The 21,182-nt window shown below is 39.2% G+C and overlaps 1 protein-coding gene across 2 annotated transcripts in view; it reads left to right on the top strand.

Moving 5' to 3' along the window:
• ZNF277 (zinc finger protein 277) overlaps positions 1-21,182 on the top strand; it is a 52,771-nt gene that overhangs the window by 5,974 nt on the left and 25,615 nt on the right. The window contains exons 1-4 of one of the 2 annotated variants that reach the window (XM_017817915.1): positions 9,746-9,831; positions 14,285-14,483; positions 17,612-17,700; positions 20,069-20,151. In XM_017817915.1, the coding sequence (XP_017673404.1) occupies positions 14,425-14,483; positions 17,612-17,700; positions 20,069-20,151 (231 nt within the window). In that variant the 5' untranslated portion in view covers positions 9,746-9,831; positions 14,285-14,424. Of the gene's footprint in view, positions 1-9,745; positions 9,832-14,284; positions 14,484-17,611; positions 17,701-20,068; positions 20,152-21,182 lie in introns of those variants that run through there. The other variant, XM_017817914.1, reaches the window with a different exon arrangement.

Raw genomic sequence — 21,182 nt, 5'->3', positions numbered from 1 at the left:
CTGACCAGTGTCTCTTTGAAGTCAGGGAAATATGTTCATGAAAGTGCAGGTTCTTTGCTGAGTTGTTGTCTCGACTCAATCAGTAGTTAATTATGGTCATTTGAGTGGAAGAAGTCTAGTGTTCGATGACCCAATAATTGTTGTATTAAATTATGTATTGGTCAGGACCATTAAAACCATATAACCAGACTGAAACTGTGCTGTGGAATCCCTGTCCATGGCAGGGGAATTGGAATTAGATGATCTTTTAGGTCCCTTCCAATTCAAACCATTCTATGATTCTGCTTAGATTGCAATGCAATGTGCAAGGTTTTGAAAGATGCCAAGCTGCTACACAGTAGGGTTAGGTAATTTTGGGGTGTGCAAGCAGTTTTCCTCAATAAGAAGATGCCAGATACTACATAAGAGTACAAATGTAGTGTGTGTAGCTATTTATGCAGTACAGTTTCATGTTAAGGAGTTTTTCTGCCCCACTTGGTGCCCTGTAGTATAAGCAATAACTCTTTTTTTGCTATACAGATGTGGAATACTCGAACTACTTCATGCAGAAAGAGTACCCACATTCGATGCCTTCATTATGGTATGGAGTCAGAAGTACTCACCTGGAGTCTTTGTTGATTTTTCAAAACATCTTACATATTATGACAGTCAAATGACTGCTAACAAAAATATGAAATAAATTTAAAGGGTATTGTGTTTGACTTGAGTTTTTTCTATGCTCATAAAGTATTTTAGATCGTCAGTGTACAATAGTATGTGTTAACTTGTAATGTTTCAGCACTATAGGAAATGGTTTAGTTGCGAGTCTGATGTCTGATGATTGATCTCAAGGCCTGGTGTCCCACCAGGTATTCCCATGATCACTGCTTGTTTGCCATTCTGTCCTAATATTTTGCTATAGTAGACCTGTAAAAGCGAAATTGTAGTAGGTGTTTTGCCAGTGGCTTCAGTATCCCACCTGTCCTTTGTAGTGTGTTTCAACTGGGTTTCTTGAAACTTTCTTTTTGATTTTTTGCCTCATGTTTTCATTGGACAATGTCTTCCAAATAGTCTTCTTTTTTTTTTCTTTACTTTTGTGTATTTTTCTCTGATTTTTATGACTCACAGACCAGTGTGAAATGGCCCAGCTGCTTCTGTTTGATTCTTGTTCATTGATATGTCATCCTCCCATTTGTAAAGGCTGTCTCTGTCCCAGAGGAGTAGCTACTTGCCCTGTGTAGTTGTAGCAAGTTAAAAGCCTTCTCTTTATCCCCTTGGTATAGAAGCTTTATAAATGGATATGCCATCTGTTTCACCCTCACAAGTTGGTGTGGTATGGTGTGGCTCTGTCCACCTGAACAAATAATAAGGCACAGTAGATAAAGGCAATTGGTGCCACATTCCCTACAACTATATTGCATGGTTTGATATTTTTGCTTAGAATTACACGTAGTCAGTCTTCCCATACCAAGTAGCCCTTGGTTTAGACCCAGGTGTCTCTGCTAAGGGTTGGGATGTGTTTTGTATGTATCTGGACTCCAGATGAATCTAGTTCACGTGCCCCCAAACTGATCTCTAAACCAATGCACAAAGCAGCTGGAGGATGATCAGGGACTGCAAGACTCCTGTGTGGGTCAAAGCTGTGCTGAGATGGGAAAAGGGGGACAGAGCTGGTGGGCAGCGTAGGGGAGCATAGCGCAGCACCCTGCCACTCAGGACCACTGCCAAAGTTCACAGTGCGTGCCCCAGGTCAGGCCCAGCAGTCCCACAGTGGCAGCGCACAAGGCTCACAATATGAAAACAGCAATGGCTAGGGAACAAGTCCATGCAGTTATAAGTGATACTGCAGAGCATTTTGCTAGTCTTGACCAGTGTGCCAGCACTGAATGTTATTATGACTCAGTAATGCATGAATAAATGAGATAGAGCTTTTTCTCTGAAAACAGAGAATGTTTTCTGTTCTCTAACAGAAAACATCCTGCTGGGGGTTTTAATTGATTTTCTCTTATATGGGATGAAAACATGCAGCCCGTGTTATTACTGTACTAATTTAATATTCAGGAGCCTGCATGTATTTACAGAGTTAGCAAAATAATGCCTGAAAAACATAAGCAACTTGTATCACTAATTCTAACATTCTAATTCTGTTTCTTGAGGAAATTAACTTCAATTATTTTATCATCCATGTCAATGAGCTACATTAGCAGTATCAGTAAGCATATATCATACTTAAGAGTCAAGATCTATGTCATATGTTTAATAAATGCATGGAGGATGAGAAATAAATCCAGTATCATAAAAATATTTATTTCAAACTCCGGTACACATTCAGAATATGCTCACAGAAATTTTATATGGCCTGCTGTGAGATGTCCCAGGGATCTGTAAGACATAAGTATTTGAGCTCTGACTTAAAAATACTTTCCTCTGAAAATAATTTTCAAAGGTTTATGTATAAAGGGTACAAATAGTGGATTATTTGAAATACAGTCAAAGCTTTGTTTCCTGAACCATGCTATCAATTAGGCCGAACTATGTTGATGGACATCACTGCACGCTATAATGAACTTTCCTTTTGAGCCGCTGGTTTTTTCAGTTTGACTACTTGTTTATGGAGGTTTGATTCTAAAAGTAGAAACAACTTATTTTGCTGCTCTCCATCTGGAAAAGCTCCAGTTCACTGAGATAGCAGCAACAGACCACAGAGCTTCTAGCATCACAGGAGCTCTTCCTTGTACTGATTCTTCAAGTACAAAATTCTCTTAATTCAGTCTTGAAGGTGTTCTGAGGATCGGGAAACTAGTCAGAGTACCTGAGAGAAATTTCAGCCTCTTCTGTCAGTTTGAAACCCACATACACCAGGACCCCAGAACTGACACCTCTCAGCATGCACTTCGAGGTTAGTTCTAGTTTATATGAGTCTGAAAAAAAATTAAAGTGACATTTAAAGTAAAAATTTCATGCTATTTTTAGTTGTTATTCTCAAATAGTTGCCTTTTCCAAGGAAAGTCTACCAGTGGAAAAGTTATAAACCCTATGATGCAAATATTTTAGTTAAGAGCATGATAAAAATTCCCATCATAATGACATGGGGTGGAACTGCTAAAGAGGGCTGTAGGTTTCTTTAGCTACAGAGTGTAAAGCAATTGTTTAAAAAGACCAAGAGGCAATTCTTTTAACATCAAGAGGATAAATGTGCTTGAGAATTAAATCCTGTTAGAGGAAAAGGACAGGTGACAAGGAAAATCTTTGTAATAAAGAGTTATTGATTGCTACTAAATCACAATGACAAGAAGTAGAGAGTAAACTCATTAACCTGTTTTGCGTAGCAATGTTGGCATAAAAGTTACTAGGCTTAGTATGGTAGATGCTAGAGACATCAAAAAATAACTTGTAGCAATGAAGTATTACATCCTTATTACAGATGTTGTTAAGACCCCTTCTTTCTGGGAGAGCTGAGGTCACAGTCACAGTAAGTAGAAACTAAGGCATGCCTATTTCCAGCTTGCTAGTGTTTGCAGAGGATTCGATGGCAGTGGTAACACACCCAAGTACTATATTTGCATACACATCTTTACTTCCAGTATGTATTTTTTAAAGTTTTAAAATTGCAGTCTGGATCAGCTTGGCACAAAATTATACTCTTTTTTTTTTTTGAGTAGTTAGTTTTCATGTGAAAATAGCAGTAATTTAATATTTATTCCTCAAATTTAAACCAGCATTGCTTATGCTTTATTATGGTGTCTTTGATATGCCTTTGTACTAAAGAGTAAGTTAAACTGATTTTTATTAATTAGATTTAGGTGATAAGTACAAAAGAAGAACCTAGATGGTTACTTTTGTCCTTCCATTTCAAGTTCTTTTGTTGAATGCTTTCTTCCTCTTCTTTGTAACTAAACATTTTGAGTTTCAGCTTACATAATTACATTGTTAATCTTTCCAGATAATAGGGTAAGGTTCAATCATTGCTTCTGTCCCTGATTTTAGTACGTAATGTGGATCTCAGCTCTCCATGTCTACCATGTCATGTGATCAAACTAAACAGGGAAATGTAAATAGAAATTTTGCTTAACAGCAGTAGTAAGAAATCAGAGAAGCTCTAAAAAGTGTAATAAAATTATTCAGAATATAATTCTGAAGTAGATAAATATTGTTTCATATTTGTAACCAAGATATCAAACCCTGCATTTAGTTACACTAATGTAAGTCTGTGCCATTTACCCAGGAATAAGCATTATGTGGCTCTGAGCTTGCAATAAAATCTGCGTAGTGTGTTAAGTATTTATAAATTGCATATTAACCTCAGCACTTAAATATTATTATGAATACTTATTAGAGTCACTTTCATTTGTGTGTGTGTGGGCATGTGTGTCCATCTCTATGTGAGAACAGTGGGTTTGTTCTGGTCTTTATTGGTGTAGGGGTTTGTCTGTGCTCGAGCAGCAAGATGACAAGCAGTGGCATGAATCTGTTGGTGAACTGGGCAATAATGTAGTCTATTATTTAAACATGATCTTATTGGCAAGCACATTGGTTTTGTTTTATTAAAATTCTAACACTTCTCGTTCTTATTAATCACTTTCCCACTCCTTCTATTCACTTGTGTTCTGATGCCTGTGCTCTGGTACCCATAGCAACACTTGTTAATGCTAATGAAACTGCAACATCCTAAGCTCCCCAACAGAGCAGCCCTGTTAAATATGGCTATTAAGCACAGTTGTATTTCTGTTAGTTCCAGCTCCCAGCAGACACCTGCTCTATAGAAACTGTGTCCTGAGTTATTAGGATTTTGTAACTCACAGCTTTTCTTAAAGCTGTCATTTGACTGGAATAAAATTCACATATTCCCAGACAGCGGATGGTATGGTTTCTGTAAAACTGACAAGGTTTAGCTGTGGTATTAAGTATTCTTTTGAAGTGCTCATTTGCATTCAATGAAAAAACAGGCAGGGTTGAGACTGATTGATCTTTGAAGAAGCTACAGGATGTGTTGTCTCCTAGAGCACATGGACATTTTAACTAAATATCATTCATACTGTGTTAACAAGCAGAAGTAATAACTAAATAATTCCTCGTGAACTCAGACTCAATTCAACTTTATAAAAGTATTTGAGCATTTTAGTATATATCAAGGTAGGGAGATGATTATGTACATTGATTCTTCTTTCACTAAGAAATATATTTGCATGTGCGGTGGGTTCACCTTGGCTGAACGCCAGGTGCCCACGCAGCCGCTCTATCCCTCCCCTTCCCAGCCGGACAGGGCAGAGAGTAAGGCGGGAAAAGAAAACAACACAAATAGTGGGTTGCGATAAGGCAGTTTATATTTATGCAAAAAAAGAAAGCAAGAGCAGTGTGCACACGCACAAAGTAGAAGCCAGCAGTTAATCTCTACTTCCCATAAGCAGCGATGGTCAGCCACTTCTCTGAGAAGCAGGGCTCCAGCACATGTATGGTTGTCAGCAGGCAGCCATCAGAGACAACGAGTGCCTCCGGTCCTGCTCCGTGCCTCAGCTTTTATATCTGGGTTGATGTCATATGGTCTGGAATATCCCCTTGGTCAGTGTGGGTCAGCTGGCCTACTTGTGTCCCCTTCCAGGATCTCGTCCTCGATTGAAGAAGGAATGTTGCAGTGCTGTGCTCAGCAGTAGCCAAAACGTGGGTGTGTTATCAACACTTCTCTAGCTACCAGTGCGGACCACAGCACTGCAAGGGCTACTATGGGGAAATAAATTCGGGCTCAGCCAGACCCACCACAGCATGTAGTATTTGTGAGGACAATAACAGGGTGTTTTATTTCCATTATTCTGAGGTTTTGTTTTGAATACTGTTTATCTAGCAAGTCATTAGTCATCCATCTTTTATACTCTAGAAAACAAAGGAAAAATCCTGTAATCAGTATAAAATCACTTCCAAGAATATGACCACAAATTAGGGAATGCTGCTGTGCCAACAAATAGATGCTGCAGTGCCAAGGCTGCAAAACAAGGAGGCTGTCATGTGTGCATTTTGAGTGTCAAGCTGATCCTTCATGATAGTCTTCCATTGTAGCTCAAAAAAAATGGATTACGAGACAAAGGTTTAAAACTACTCATTTCCGAAAGAGTTTTAAATGCAGCACCATTTTCTGCAGAATTGCCTATAGGAATCCAGGTTGATTTCTTCAATGTACCATATCTGGGGGTTTGGTCATTTTGATAACTAAATGGTTTTGCCAGGTAATCATTGTGAACTTGGGGGAGGGTCCTCAGCCTTTCTGTTTTCCAGCTGGCATCTGTTGTGCTTTTAGTGTGGAGTGCCAGGTTTGCTAGGTGTCCCTTGTATTCCTGTCATTCTTTCCCTCCTTTTCTTTGCATGTCTAAAACCCCCTCTTTTGCTCATTATTTGGACTCCTTTATTCACCTGTTTGTCTTTGTTGTGTTCATTTTTGTTTTAGGATCATGTCAAGTTCTTATGCTAATCTCCTCATAATATTAACCAGCTGTATTAATGAGATAATAAACCAGACTTGCTGGTAATGAATTGATTCATTCAACTACTGAATTTAATTAGAAAGACACTTAACATTCCAGCAGATGTTCTTATTTTATTTTATTATCCTTGTGTTACCAACAGTGGGCTTATATCCTGTCTATATTTACATTATAAACTCTTCAACCTAGGGCCTTGTTGTTGTGCCATAGACTACAAAAAATGACATGAAACCTGTAAATGTCTTAAGCAAATTTGTATTAATTCCTTTTTCATCATTTCAGTTCTCAGACTATGTGAAGTCTTCAATTGCCAGAGTATTCTTCATCTAATAATACATTGATTAATCTGTTTTAAATGAGATAGATTTCTTCTTCCCTAGTTAAAAACCCTTGTCTTTGGACTTATCTCCTTTCCTTCTGGTCTTGTGACTGTCATTCCTTTTTATCTAGTAGCAAAGCTTCAAAAAGGCGGCTATGTGTGCCCCTCTCCTCGGCATTCCCTGCAGACTAATGTAGGGATTTCCTCCCTCAGCTTACTGGTTGCCTATTGGAAGGGTCTGCCACTCCCTGAGCTCTGGCATTGGAGGTTACTCCCCAGGGCCAAGCCATGTGAGGTAGGAGTTCTAACAGTGAAGTTACTTCCTTTATCTGAACCCCAGAACCTCCACTTTCTAGTTGAGAGAATGTAATCTATACAGCAGTGTTCAATTTGTCCCCAGATGTAGTCAGAACACATAGTTCAGATATGCAACCAAGAAGAATTGAGCACAAGAGCTCATACTGCATTTAGTGAGCTACGTGTGCCTACGCTGACAACAGTGGGTTTTACGAACTGAAGCCAGTGCTGGGTGTCCCTGTTAGGAAGCACGGCGGTAAAATCTTAGTGATTTCTTTTCCTTTGTGCGTAGAGCCTTTGAAGAAACCTTTCACACTTTATAAGGCATGCTTATTTAAATTGTGTGAAACAGCTGAGGCTGTAAAGCTGAGAAGAGAGGAGGAAGCTGAGATGAGAAGAGGAAGATGCTGTTTCACCTTGCTGTTTCTCACCATGTGCTCCTTAGTTTGGTCTTGCACTTGGTGGACTCCTCTGTCACCATTTTCAATGTTATTGAGCAGAAAGAAAGGAGTAAATGGTTCTGTCTGGTAAAGAGTTGAATTGACTCATCAAAGCATTTGGCAAGCCAAGGAGCCAGCACGAGCAGAAGGGCAATAGTAAAACGGTTAGGAGTGGTAGGATAAGGTGGGGAAAGACAGGATAAGATGACATCATTGTGCTTCGTAGTGGCAGCAACCTCTTACACTGTTAAAAGCATCTCTGAGGACTTTGCCTTTCACAACTCCCATTCAAATGCCGAATCTTTCCTTCCTTTTCTTTCTGATATGTCTGTTGTATTGGCCATAAAATCATATGGAATATTGTTTTGTGATAATTACATGTGTGATTGTGCAGGTAGAGTACATTGCCTGTTCTGCTATGGTCTGTGTTATAAGTGTGTGGGTGTAACTATACTTAATTGTGTAAACTAACATTAGTTTTGAGTTGAGAATAATTGTATGCAAAAGTAAAAATGTTCCACTAAGGAAAATTAATCCATTTGGAGCTTGTTGCTTCATTAACTATGAATATTAACTGTATTGTAACTAATCTGAAAATAAAATAAAGCCAAATAATTTCTATAACAGTAGACTTTTTTTATTCATTTTCTTTTATCATTGTTGTAATGGTGTGTACAGCTCCTGCACAGGGATCAGAATTCCTAGGTATCCTATGGATGTTCATATCAAGAAATAATGCTTATTTTAGTTTTGAAAGTAATTTGTGTAATTCAAATTGTTTTCTCTATCAACTTATTGCCAAATGTCTTCAAAGAATTCATTTTATTTTCCCCTGAAGAACTGGGTATACAACTTTGTCTTTGTTTTCAAAGAATATATTCCTTTATTCTCTTCTTTCTACTAATCTACATTTTTTAGCTCTGAATTGGCTATAAAAGACCATAATTTTATCTGTTCTATTAAAGGTTGAACAACATGGTGTCAACTGTCAGTTCTGTGAATGAGAGAGGGATTTTCATAGTTCCTGAGTTTTGTAGGCTTTCTGTGAAGCCTTTGGGGTAACTCTCTTCTTATAGGTAGCTAAGTCCTGTGCTGTTCATCACAGACACGAATAGGAAGGGGGTTGGTTAGGTGATAAATTTTATCACTGTTAGCTGTTAATACACATTTGTTCTCCCAAGTGGTAAACAGGAGGGCCAACTGAAGTGTCACAGGGAATCACATGTTCTTTGGGTGAACTGGACCAAAAAAGTGCTATTTGATATTAACAAATGCAGAGTAACACACAGGAGTGAACACAAAGAATATGTCCACTGTCTTGTACATTAAAACCTGATTCACAACTTATGAGACTTTGAATCACTGAAGACAATTCAGTGGTTAATTCAGTGATCCTAAAAGCAAGCAAAATACCATAAATAAAAAGTAAATAGAGAAGAGATTGAGAAAAAACTCCCCTGATTTAGAAATCTTTTTTTTTTCCCACTCTTGGTCATTTTCAAGCCACCCCTTACCACAGCACATGAAGAAGAGTAGACTAGAACCAGCCAAGACAGGACAACAAGGAATGAAGGACCATTAGGAGAACGTGAAATGTTGCTGGAGGTTTTATAGTAGGTGTTGAAAGACCAACAATTTTAAACAGTGCAAAAACAAATCCATGGAGAAAAAAAAAAGTTGTTTAACTGGTTTAACAAAGACTCATATAGCCTTTGACTTAAACTCTCCACCCTCAGATTTCTGGAAGACTGTGCTATTTCTGTGATTACTGTTTGTTTGCCCTATTTTTACACACTTCTAGGGAATTACTTCTTGCCCTTGTCAGCTAGGGCACGTGCACTAAAGGGATGTTTAGTTCTGTCCCTGTGAAGCAATTTTTGTTGCAGTAGATTCTAAGAGAAAAGCTTGCTACTTTTTCCTCGTTTTCAAGAGTCTCTGCATGTGGGAGTCTTGGAGTTTGAGAACTGGATCTGAGTGTTTTTATTTCTCTGTTAGCCCTGAGCTGTGGTTCAGTTAACAGCTCTTCTTCAGTACCTGTGGCCACTCTGCTCCAAATATAGGAACAAAGTTAGCTGCTTTTGCAGGGATTTCAATATACGCTTAGCTTTATTTGTACTGTTTTGATGTTTGTGCTACATTAGTCCAGTAAGTGCTATGCTAAAGGCTGTGCATCTTTGTTCAGCTCTGTTAATTTATTTTCTTGTTCAGTGTTTTTTGTAGCAGATGAGTACAAAGATATTTCCATGGATTCTTTTTTCCCTCCCCTCCTCCAAGTGTCTTTGAAAGAAATTGCATAAGCTTCTGCAGTTGCCACACTGGCACAGTAAGTCTAAAGTTATTCTGTTTTAACTACTTTCTTTGGGCAGCAAAAAAATCTTCACCGCAGTTTATTCCTTTCAGCAACTCCCCACTACAGTTGAAGGCTAACAGCTCTGTTCTTCCACCCCAAGTAATTGCTATTCACAAGTACTCATTTTGAATAACTGTGTTAGCTTCTTGTCTATGTTGAGTAGCAGTTCCTGCCCTACACACCTATCTGTTGAAAGTTGGTTTATTGAGGCAGATAGGCACTTGTTTATTTGAACTTCTAAATGTTTGGACTAATGGACTTCTAAATAGGTCATTGCAAGAGACCTAAACTATAAATGAACAGAAAGCAATGTAGCTGCTTACTGGTCACAGCTGAACTGGCTGACAGAGTATCTTCTTAGTTCACTTGGCATCAGCAATTGCAGAGGAAATTAAGTTGTTCTACTTTTCTCAGTAAGTTTTAATGATTCTGCAGGCTACAAACTAATACTGACTGTAAGAATGGACAAACACGGACTCTTGCAGGTGACATCAGTTTTGCGTGGGACAGCTAACCCTTTCATGAGGATTGCTCTAGCACATAGTAAAGCAGCTGCTGTTCTTAAAATAGGACAAATGGAACAATTTCTGCAATGCCAGTTTTAATAAAGAAGTGTCTGGGGGAAAGGAATGGGCAGAAGTGCAAGTAAAATTGCGAGAGGAGTGTCAGATTGTGCACAGCAGTTGTATTGCTACAGGTAATGCCATGCTCTGTGTGCTACCATCTTACCACACTGTTTAGTTTTATGGGATAAACTGAATTCAGTGTAACCCAGCCATCAGTCTAGAGTCAAGTCACTGCCTTTCCAGGCAGTTATATTTTTCAGAAGTCCTAAGGAGAAACCTCTACAGTTGTGGAGGGGATATATGTTGTTTCAGGAGCAGCATAGAATTGATGAAGCTGCGTTTCCTTTGGTTTTGTACCCTTTCCCACATGTGGCTCCAGTAGCCCCATCTTACCCCCAGTTTCCCAGATGAGCACCCTCATCAGGAACCATCAGTTCGTGTTGTGGCTGCTTTGGAGCACTGCATGTCCACACTGGCAGGCCAGCCACCGATGGATCAGAGCCTCGTTCCCCTCTCCATGCCTCTTTTACTTGAACAGAGATTTTTCACAGATCTCTTAGGAAGTTCCCAGGCCCATCTCTGAAACTCCAGCCCTTCTTTGGTTATTTCAGTCTTGGTAGAGGGTGGGATACAGCACTGCTCCATTAGCATATTTTCCTAGGAAAAAAGATAAATTACTATGATTTTTTCAATTATTTTCCACATTTTCCACATGGGCAAGTTATCAGATTATCAGTTTTATTGTACTTGCCAATGTATAACATATATATGTGATTTTCATGGGGTGAAAGTTGACATTGCTTCTTCTATCTGGTGAATATTTTTAATTAAGCTTCATTTAACTATACACATTTAAAAATTTGTGTGTGACACAATAATAGACTTGAGAGAAGGCCTTTTGCTTAATTCTTTAGGTATCTTTAGAAACTGAAACCCAGGAGGTTCCCTCTAAACATCAGGAAATGCTTTTTCACTGTGAGGGTGTCTGAATACTGGCATAGGTTGCCTAGGGAGGTTGTGGAGATACTGAAAAGCCATCTGGACATGGTCCCAGGCAACCAGCTCTAGGTGGGCCTGCTTGAGGGCCCTGCTTGACCAGATGACCTCCAGAGGTCCCCGCGGATCTCATCCATTCTGTGGTTCTGTGAAATTTCATTTTTCTACAGAGATGTTCATGTCATTGCAGGAATTCAGAGATACTTTATTCTCCTGCTGCACAAGCTAACTTCACATCACAGGAGTCAAGGACACCAATGATGTCAGTTTTCAACCTCAAGAGTGCAGGAACATTGGGGAGCTTTTTTCTGTTTGCTTTTAGTCTCCTTTTGCTGTGCAAAATTGATGTAGCTAAGATTGAAGATACAAATTGAAATTGGCATTTGCTTCCAAGATAAACCCTTACCAAAGACTGAGGTATGATTAGTTTGGAAAATGAATACCACAGTTTATTTCTGGACAGCTAGAATTTGGTTAGGTTAATGGGTTCAGTTGTTGAAATCTGTTGGTCACACCATGTTTCTTAATGAACTCCACTAATTTATGCCAGTGGAAGAACTTATGAATTTACACCGTTATTTAAATGGGGAACACGCACATATACTCTGGGTCAGTCTGCTTGTTTCCAATACTGCTTCTTGAACTCTGTCAGGCTTGGTGCTGTGACCACTTCCCTGGGGAGCCTGTTCCAGTGCCCAATCACCCTCTGGGTGAAGAACTTTTTTCTAATACCCAACCTAAAACTCCCCTGACACAACTTCAGGCCATTCCCTGGCATCCTGCCACTGGTCACCACAGAGAAGAGATCAGTGCCTGCCCCTCCTCTTCCTCTCATGAGGAAGTTTTAGACTGCAATGAGGTCTCCCCTCAGTCTCCTCCAGGCTGAACAGACCAAGTGGCCTCAGCTGCTCCTTATATGGCTTCTTCTCAGGGCCCTTCACCATCTTCATTGCCTTTCTTTGGATGTTCTCTAATAGCTTAATATCTTTCCTTAATATCTTTTAGTATTGTGGTGCCCAAAACTGCACACTAGTGCAGAGCAGGACAGGACAATCCCCTCCTTCAACTGGCTGATGATGCTTTGCCTGATGACTCCCAGGACACGGTTGGCCCTCCTGGCTGCCAGGGCACTGCTGACTCATATTAAACTTGCCATCCACCAGGACCCCCAGGTCCCTTTCCATGGCACTGCTTTCCAGCATCTCATTCCCCAGTCTGTATGAACATCCGGGGTTGCCCCATCCCACATGCAGAATCCAACACTTCCCCTTGTTGAACTTCATATGGTTGGTGATTGCCCAGTCCTCTGATTTGTTGAGGTCTCTCTGCAGGACCTCCCTGCCTTTGAGGGAGTCAACAGCTCCTCCCAGTTTTGTGGCATCTGCAAACTTGCTCAGTATCCCTTCCGGTCCTGCATCCAAGTCATTTATGAAGATGTTGAAGAGCACAGGGCCCAATATGAAGCCCTGTGGAACCCCACTAGTGACAGGTCACCAGTCTGATGTTCCCCCATTCACTGTTACCCTCTGTGCTCGACCCATGAGCCAATTGCTCACCCATCACACGTTGTGTTTATCCAGCTGTGTGCTGGACATTTTGTCCAGAATGATCCTGTGAGAAACAGTATCAAAAGCTTTACTGAAATCCAAAAAGATTACATCAGCTGGCTTTCCTTGATCAACTAGGTGAGTTGTGTTGTCATAAAATGAAATCAGGTTTGATAAGCTGAGTTTTCCTCTCATGAAGCTGTTTTGGCTGTGACCAATGACTGCATTGTCTTTCAGGTGTTTTTCAGTACTTCCCAGGATAATCTTCTCTCTAACTTTACATGCACTGAAGTGAGACTGACAGGCCTGTGGTTTCCAGGGTCCTTCTTGCCCTTCTTGAAAATCAGGACAACGTTCACCAGCTTCCAGTCAGCTGGGACCTCTTGGGATTCCCAGGACTGCTCAAAAATCATTGAGGGAGGTTTTGTGATGACATCAGCCGCTCTTTGAGGATTCTGGGATGAATCCCTTCAGGCCCCATAGATTTGTAGGGATTCAGCTAGAACAGCAGATCCCGCACAATTTCAAGGTCGACTGGGAGTTGATCATTCTCGCAGTCATGTGCAATGCCTGAACTACAACAACAACAAACTTGGAGAACATACAGCAGTGACTCATCTCTGTGTGCCGTCAACTGAGCAACCTATGTCTGACTGGTACAGTATAGTACAAACATGGACCATTGAACTTTCCACATGGGGCATGGCTGACCCCTTCTCAACATCTGTACAGTTAGAAAGTGTTTCAATGGCCTAAGCTTCTGTGTGGTAGTAATCTTTATCAAGAATAGTCTTTTCTTTTGTCATAGAACAGGAAGTGAGATGCAAATGGGGGAAAAAAAAGGCAAGACAAACACATACAGACATTCAAGAGTCAGTCAGAAAATTATAGAAGCATTGTGCAGTAAATAAAAGTATAATTAGGAAAATTAACATGCAAAACAGTTTGTGCTATATAGTCTAAAGCCTTCCTGATACTCTGAGCAATGTCGCAAAGGGAGTAGCTTGAGTCATATCAACAGGTAAACTAGGTAGGGAGAGGAAGAAACTTCCTTTAATAGTAAGCAGAGTACTTGTGACTTGGTGTCAGCTGGGAGTTTCAGTTGGGGCAGATACTTGAGAACTGTCCTGTGCTAGCCTCCCACTGTCCTTCTTGGAAACAATGCAGTCAACCTGCCAAGCGGCTTCCAAGCGTCTCTTTGGTGGAGTGATCCATGCAACAGAATTGAGACTCAAAACAAGTACTGCCTAAAAGTGCTTCAAGTGATGTAGCTTTATTCACTTAGTCAAAACTAATTATTCCTTTCATTTATTTTAGATACTGAGTGTATTTTGGAGCCTCTGTCTCTGCCAGAAAGTCCAGGTGGTGTTGATGCTGTAGAAAGTTCTCCCTGCGTGCCTTGCATTTTCTGCAAAGAGTGCTATCTTTTAGCAGAACAAGACCAGCTCCTGAAGCACATGATTATTGAACACAAGCTCGTCATAGCAGATGTGAAACTGGTTGCAGATTTTAGAAGGTAAGTGTTATATCATTTAAAATGAGCGTGTATGTGCGCAGATGTTATGGAAAGCTTTGGAAAAGTAGAGATCATCTTTTTTAAAAGACATTGTGAGAAGATATCTGTTACCTTTTTTTATAAGCTCTTTGCTGCTGGGCTGTAAGGTTGTTTTCCCATTACCTTCCCAGTCCCCAGCCCTTAGATGTTTCTGGAACTAGAAGACTCAATTTTAGAATGCATGGCAATTCCTTTGATAGACATTCTTTGACGTATCCTACGGACTTCTCAGGTCCTATCACTAATCAACAAGTTGTGTGCAAACTAGAAAGCTGTCTTTTTAGTAAAGCGCAATCCAGACAATCAGTTCTCCTAATTTGGAGTTTTATTTGTACAGGACAAGACTATATCTACCACTGTTTAATGTCTTAAAGCTGTGTGTTGTACACAGAAGCTGCTCAGTACAGGATCTTTCACATTCTGGGATGAAATTAATTTGTGCTATTTTAAGGTTGCCAGTATTTCGCCATTGAAATCACATTTAATCCTTAACTTTACAGTACTGTGATCTACATACAACTGTGACTCCTTCTACAGCTGTGTCATTGATCATCTCAGCAGGGTCACATTTGGCTTTCTTAACTTCCTGCAGTAGCTGGCATGGCCCCAGCTGGCTTGTAACTTCAGAGACCAGACACTTGCTTGACATTTTGCTTTCACCCACAGTAAGGAAGGCTAGACAGTACCTGCCAGTCTGTAGCTAGCTCTGTTGCAGTGTTTAAATGCTAGCTGGATAATTTCTCAACTAAAATGAGTTTTCTAGTAGGTTGTCTGTTATTAGTTACTCAGTCGAAGCCAGTAACTTGTGTCTATCAAGACGCAGAAAAAAGAAACAATACAATGTAATTTAGGAAGAGAAATGTAAGCCATATAAATCTGTAATCACATGTTTGAGCTTAACATTGCTTAAAACTGAAAACTGATAGTTGTTTTTGTTCGCTTTTGTGCTGAAAGCAGACAGAAGAAGAATGTACTGTTCTTTGGAGATAATACTAATATCTTCAGGTAAATAAAGGAATCAGAGCAGCTCAGTCATGCACAGCCAGTCTAAGTGTGCTTGAGGGAATTATTTTGCATTAATAGAAATGTATTTTAAAATCATCTTTTCAAGAAAATGCCCATTTAGATTCTTTTTCTGCTAACGCAATTGGAAGGTAGCCAGATCTTATAGTAAGGGGCCCCAGGATGTGTTGTTACTCTGAACTGTGCTTTCTCTAATTTGCTGTATCAGTAAAATAGTCTAATACTACGCACAAAAAAGCGAGTATATTCTGAAGTGTTGAACTGAGGTGTGGAAAATACAGGGAATCAACTCGTAAAACATAGTATTATTTTTATACCTAGCAATGAGTTACAGCCAGTCTTAGGAACACATTTCTTGACACAACTGCAAGAAGTGGATGATCCAGAAAAGACCAGTACTAATGGAAAACTTCTTTCTTTTTTTTTTTTTTGACTTTGAAGAATAAAGAGAAGTTGGCACAAGGGCAAGGGGAAGAGATAAGGGGAATAAGCTTCTTCTGCATGACTAAACATGATCACTCATTCTGTCTTCCTGGAAGTATGACAAGGCATTGGTTTTATTTGGTCATTGATTATTTGAGTTAAGTCTTATGATGTGAAATCCCTTAACAGTAATTTTCTTGGCACAGGCAGTTATGGTTAGGTGAGTTTGTACCAGTGTTCATTTCTCTCAGTGCAGGCGACAGACATTTAGTAAATGAGCTCTTGAAATCTCTTCATTTGCACATTTAAGTCCTAAAAGCTTGAGGATGACTTATTCTGGAAGACTTACTGTTCTGTGTAGCAGTAAGACTGTTTCAATGTGCATTATAAACAGTGGAGTGGGCAGGGGAACAACAAAACACTCACCTCTCAGTTACTGACATTTAATGATGCTGCTGAATGAGCTTCAGCCACGCATTCTGGCTTCAGTGTGCTTAGCTGTCTGCTGTACCAGAGGTTAGTCCTCTCAGTGGCACAATTAGCAGAAACAAGTATGTGCTGATTCCTTGGCTGCTGCGGTTGAAGTCCTCATATATTAAAATAGATGATAAATAGAGGTAATGTGAGCCGTCATGGAATGTGATAGCTGTGGCAAGTGAACTTATAGATTGTACAAGTATTAGAAGCTGCAACTATTTAGAAATGCCCTCATAATAATAATATCTGATTTTTGAATGATTCTTTTTGTAATTTGATGGCACGTAATAAGAAGCTATCATAGAATAATTAGCCTTTACCTTATCAGCTCTCCCATGATTTATATCATACATGAGTCATAAGTATAAATATAAGCAAGTACTTAAGCATTTTCAGATTATTTTTAATAGTAAAATTCCAAATAATTAGCACAAGGATTGCTTCGTTCCCTTCATCTCATGTAAGTGAAGTGATGATTTCTTCTTGGTTATACAGTAGCTTCCTAGTTCAATGGAAATCTAATCTCAGTTGGAGTCTGTTGGTGCAGCTGTCATACAAACAGTGGTAGTACAGAATGTTTTTAAACAACTGTAGTTGATGGGTTAAACGTTCAAGATGTGTTTAGGGCTTTTCTTATTCTGTCTGCCATCCCACCCCCAGGTGTTCAGGGACTTCATTTTTCTGTCTTTCTAGTTGTCTGCCAAGCTACAGCTTTCAGTGTAACTCCACAGGAGACCTGCCAAAACCTCACTTTTGTCAAGTTGGTGTTTTTACTGAGTTTCAGATTCCTGACTGTATCTTGCATAACGCAGAGCACTCCAATATTTTGGGAGTTTGACAGTACTCTGTGGTATATCTTTTCAGTAAAGATGCATCTGAGTTGCACTTGTGTTTAAAGATGTGACTAGGTCACAGTGTTTATGCAAAGCTTGGTGCAAATCTGCTTATTGAGTTCTTCACTCTGACAGCGTGGTTTAAGGGAAACCGAATTAATTTCATAAAATTGAAAACTAATATAAAGGAAGCAAAAACAGACACAAGAGTTAAAAAAATAATCACAAAACACTTAGGAATTTAGAGAATGGGAAAAACAAGAGCTCATCAACTGTTTATTGAACATTTTGGTGTTTCCTTTTTCACTGATCATTTCCCTCTTATTTTTAAAGCTACATCTTGTACTGGAAGAGAAGATTTGCAGAACAGCCTATCACAGACTTTTGTAGTGTGATAAGAACAAATTCAAAAGCACCATTAGGTAAGTGTGCTGCTTGCTTGCTCTCTGATGGCCAGATCATGTGACAATTTCTGGCATATACTGCTGCTTTGATGAGCCAAGTGTGTCTGACACTAGGTCAGAAAACCACAGAAGTAATGTTTAACTCTTAACCACGTATCTAAACTTACCTTTACCAAGGATTATAGCATGTGCTTCAGCACTATGCTAAGTGAGGATGAGCTCAATACATGCCTAAGAGCACTGTGCTTTGGGGCCCACTGCATGTCAAGGCATAGAAGTAGTGCCACTTACATCATGACTGGGGAAGTGTCAGTACCCACTGCATAAATAATTGGTGACACTCCTTCCAGAAATTATGAGAAACATTCCCAGTGCCTTTTCTGACTTTGCCCTGTCCACCATCTCCACTGATGCTGCTAACTCTTCCTGGACATCAGGGCCACAGTCACCCTTCCCTTCCCCTTCCATGGTGCTTACTGCCCTGAGGGTATTAGGAGACAATATCTTCATGGAAGGGGTACAAAAACTGCAATTCTCTGGGCTCCAATACAAGACCAAAGACCATACTTCATCAGTCTACTCTGTTGGCATGGTGGAACATTCCATCATGAAGACAGTGTTGACTGTATGAAGGAAGTGTTTCTCTCAGAAGTAGTTGATGCATTACTTTGTCTTCCCTTTTCTAACAGATTAATATAGTTTACCTAAAAGCAAACAAGAATATTAGGCCTTTCTACTTCTTTCATTCTCCATGGTGACCTTAAAAGAGAGGAAGCAAGGCACGCAACTGGTGTCCAAGATGTGTGGGAGGTGAAAACTGAGTACAAAATGGCTGAAAGTAATTTTTTTTTTAATTAGTCAAAATAAGTTTAAGAGAAGTAGTCCTACAATACATGAAAATCACTCAAAAAATCATAATTCTGTTTCTCTTAAGTATGTATGTTTTTGCTTCGGAAATTTTAATACTTAACACTCAGTTTGAAAATTGCAAATCAAGCACCTGAACACCAGAACTATAAAATATCTGTGACCCTTCCAGAGAACAATGAGAATGCTTTGTTATTTGTTTGTTAACAGATTTGTTAATTTTAGTGGACACCTCCTTCAAATTTGATAGTTTAGAAATCAGGGTGTTTGTCTTACTTCAAACAGGCTTTCTGTATGAAAAGATGGGAAAGGATAAAATTCTGTCAAGCTTAAAATTGTAAAAGACTAAATAATGGAGGCTTCAGTTCACCAACCACTTAACTCTTTGTCCTGATTCTGGCCCAGATCAGTGGGAAGGGGCATGTCCAAGACATTATGTTATTCAATACCACCTTACGTCATTGCCAGGGACTGGGAAAAAGGGACTCGCTCTCTCACTTCTTAGAAGTGCGTTCCTTTCCGGTCGGGGAAAGTGTGGTGTAGTGGGAAGAGCCATTTGGTACTGTGTCGAGGGCTTTCCATCTAAAGTTGTTTCTTTGTCTTATACCTTTTGCTACTAATACTGTTGTTGTTACTGTTGGTTTTCTTATCTAGTTGCTGTTTCCAGTAGGTTGTTCTTATCTCAACCCATGATCTTTGCCTTTTGTGCCTCCAGCTGGAAGGGGAAAGAAGAGCGTGGTGGCATGGTTTTCTTTTAGTGTGACTAGGACACCCTTTGATTAATAAATGAGTAACTTTCAAATGCAAATTGGTTTTGTACTTTTTTGTATTTTCTTACATGCTGAGTCACTTTAATGTAATTCATTTGAATCAGACTTGTTGTCTTATTAAATTGGATATGACCATAAATAGTAAAAAGATTAGTAAACATAAAATATGTATAAAACATATAAGTAGAAATGTAAATTAGGCACGTTTCAATGCATGTTACTAAACAGTTGTAGTGCATATCTGCAGATGTAGAAAGATCCGATGGTAAAAAGTAATGTAATAGGTCAGAGCAAGGGGAGGATAAACCAAATAATGATAGCTACTGAAAACTGGCAATTACTTAGGGAAATAACTGAAAATCTCATATGCAAGATAAAATTAAAGGTCATTTCAAGAGGTGTTTCTTTCATGCTGACTTTAATCTGTAATCAATATAAATGATAATTGTTTTATATCTCCAGAAGAACCATCATAAAAATTAATAAAGCTGTTAGTGGAGAAAAGCTATACAAGACTTTTATCTTTATACTGCAATATAAATATGTATATAGAAATATTTAAGCATGTTTCATTAAATTATGAAATTAAAACAACTGACTTCTCTAGATTAAAAATCATAGTCTTACATGATTAACACATTCCAGAGGTTTAGCAAACCCCTCCAGAGGTTTAGCAAATTATGTGTCAGAAATATTCAAAGCAGCTGCAACTTCCCATTCCTTACTTACACTTTCTAATCTCTTAACAGAAGAACAGGACAATTATTTTCTTTTATGTGATGTTTTACCAGAAGACAGGCTACTTAGAGAACAGCTTCAGCAAAAAAGACTGGTAAGACATTACTGTTGTTTCATTTTTTAAGGTAAACGGTCCAATAGAGTAATATATGGTAACTTAGTAGGCATTTTAAAGTGAAATCATTTTTTGCTAGACTGCAAAATTCTGATTTTTTTTTAAGCTCATTTCCCTAGCTGTTGCACAAATATACAGAAACCCCCTGTTTATAGATTTTTCCTTGGATTAAATTTGCAGGTTGTGTGTCAGTATTTCACACAACTGGAAAATAAGCCCAGAGCACTGAAAAAGTCTGAGTGTGCTGGACATTTTTCTTCTTGCAAGGATCTGCAATGCATTGACACACTATCTGTCGTATAATAGTATACATCTGGGGAAATTAGCAAAATAAAACTCAGTGTGCAATACTGTGAAAAGGGAAAGTGATACATATTTACAAAATCTTCAAGCAAGTTTTTCATGTGCATTCACATTCTCTTTCCCATAGTTCATTAATTCACACTCTCATACTCACAAGCACCATAATGGATGAGTGGAGGAAGCCTGGCAGTATTGTTTCTGTAAGATGCAAAGGACAAAAAATGCCAGCTGTTGAGCCCACATGAACCGCTCTGGTTCTTCTTGCCCAGTGATGGAAACCCGGTACTTTGGACAGACCTTGCTTAACTTTTAGGCGTTGTCAGTTCTGAATAGATGGTCCTTCAAGTTAAGCTCTTGCCAACCAGCTTCCAGGAGTCTTAGTCCAGGTTCTTGACCAGTGGGGTTTTTTTTGTTTGTTGGGCTAATTTAAAAATCAATGTTATGTGATACATAGCAGCCTTGTTGACAGTCTCCCCGTGTTAGGATACAGGGTCTTCTGCTGGCAAGTCATGTGTACTGTGAGGTGTTAGAGTGCAGGCCTTATAGTCTTTACATAAATAAATTCCTCAGTTTACTACTGGCAGCTATGTCCTGGGAATTGGTAACACAGGCCTTTTAACCCTTCATTATGCTGTTTCTTCTGGTATATTACAATTTTTTATATACACAGCATGCAACTAAAGATACCTTAAATGATAAGCATTGAG

Source organism: Lepidothrix coronata, unplaced genomic scaffold, assembly GCF_001604755.1.
Source record: "Lepidothrix coronata isolate B3197 unplaced genomic scaffold, Lepidothrix_coronata-1.0 Scaffold63, whole genome shotgun sequence".
NCBI classification, from domain to species: Eukaryota; Metazoa; Chordata; class Aves; order Passeriformes; family Pipridae; genus Lepidothrix; species Lepidothrix coronata.
The sequence above is the reverse complement of the archived record's forward strand: the minus strand, read 5'-3'. Positions and strand labels throughout refer to the sequence as shown.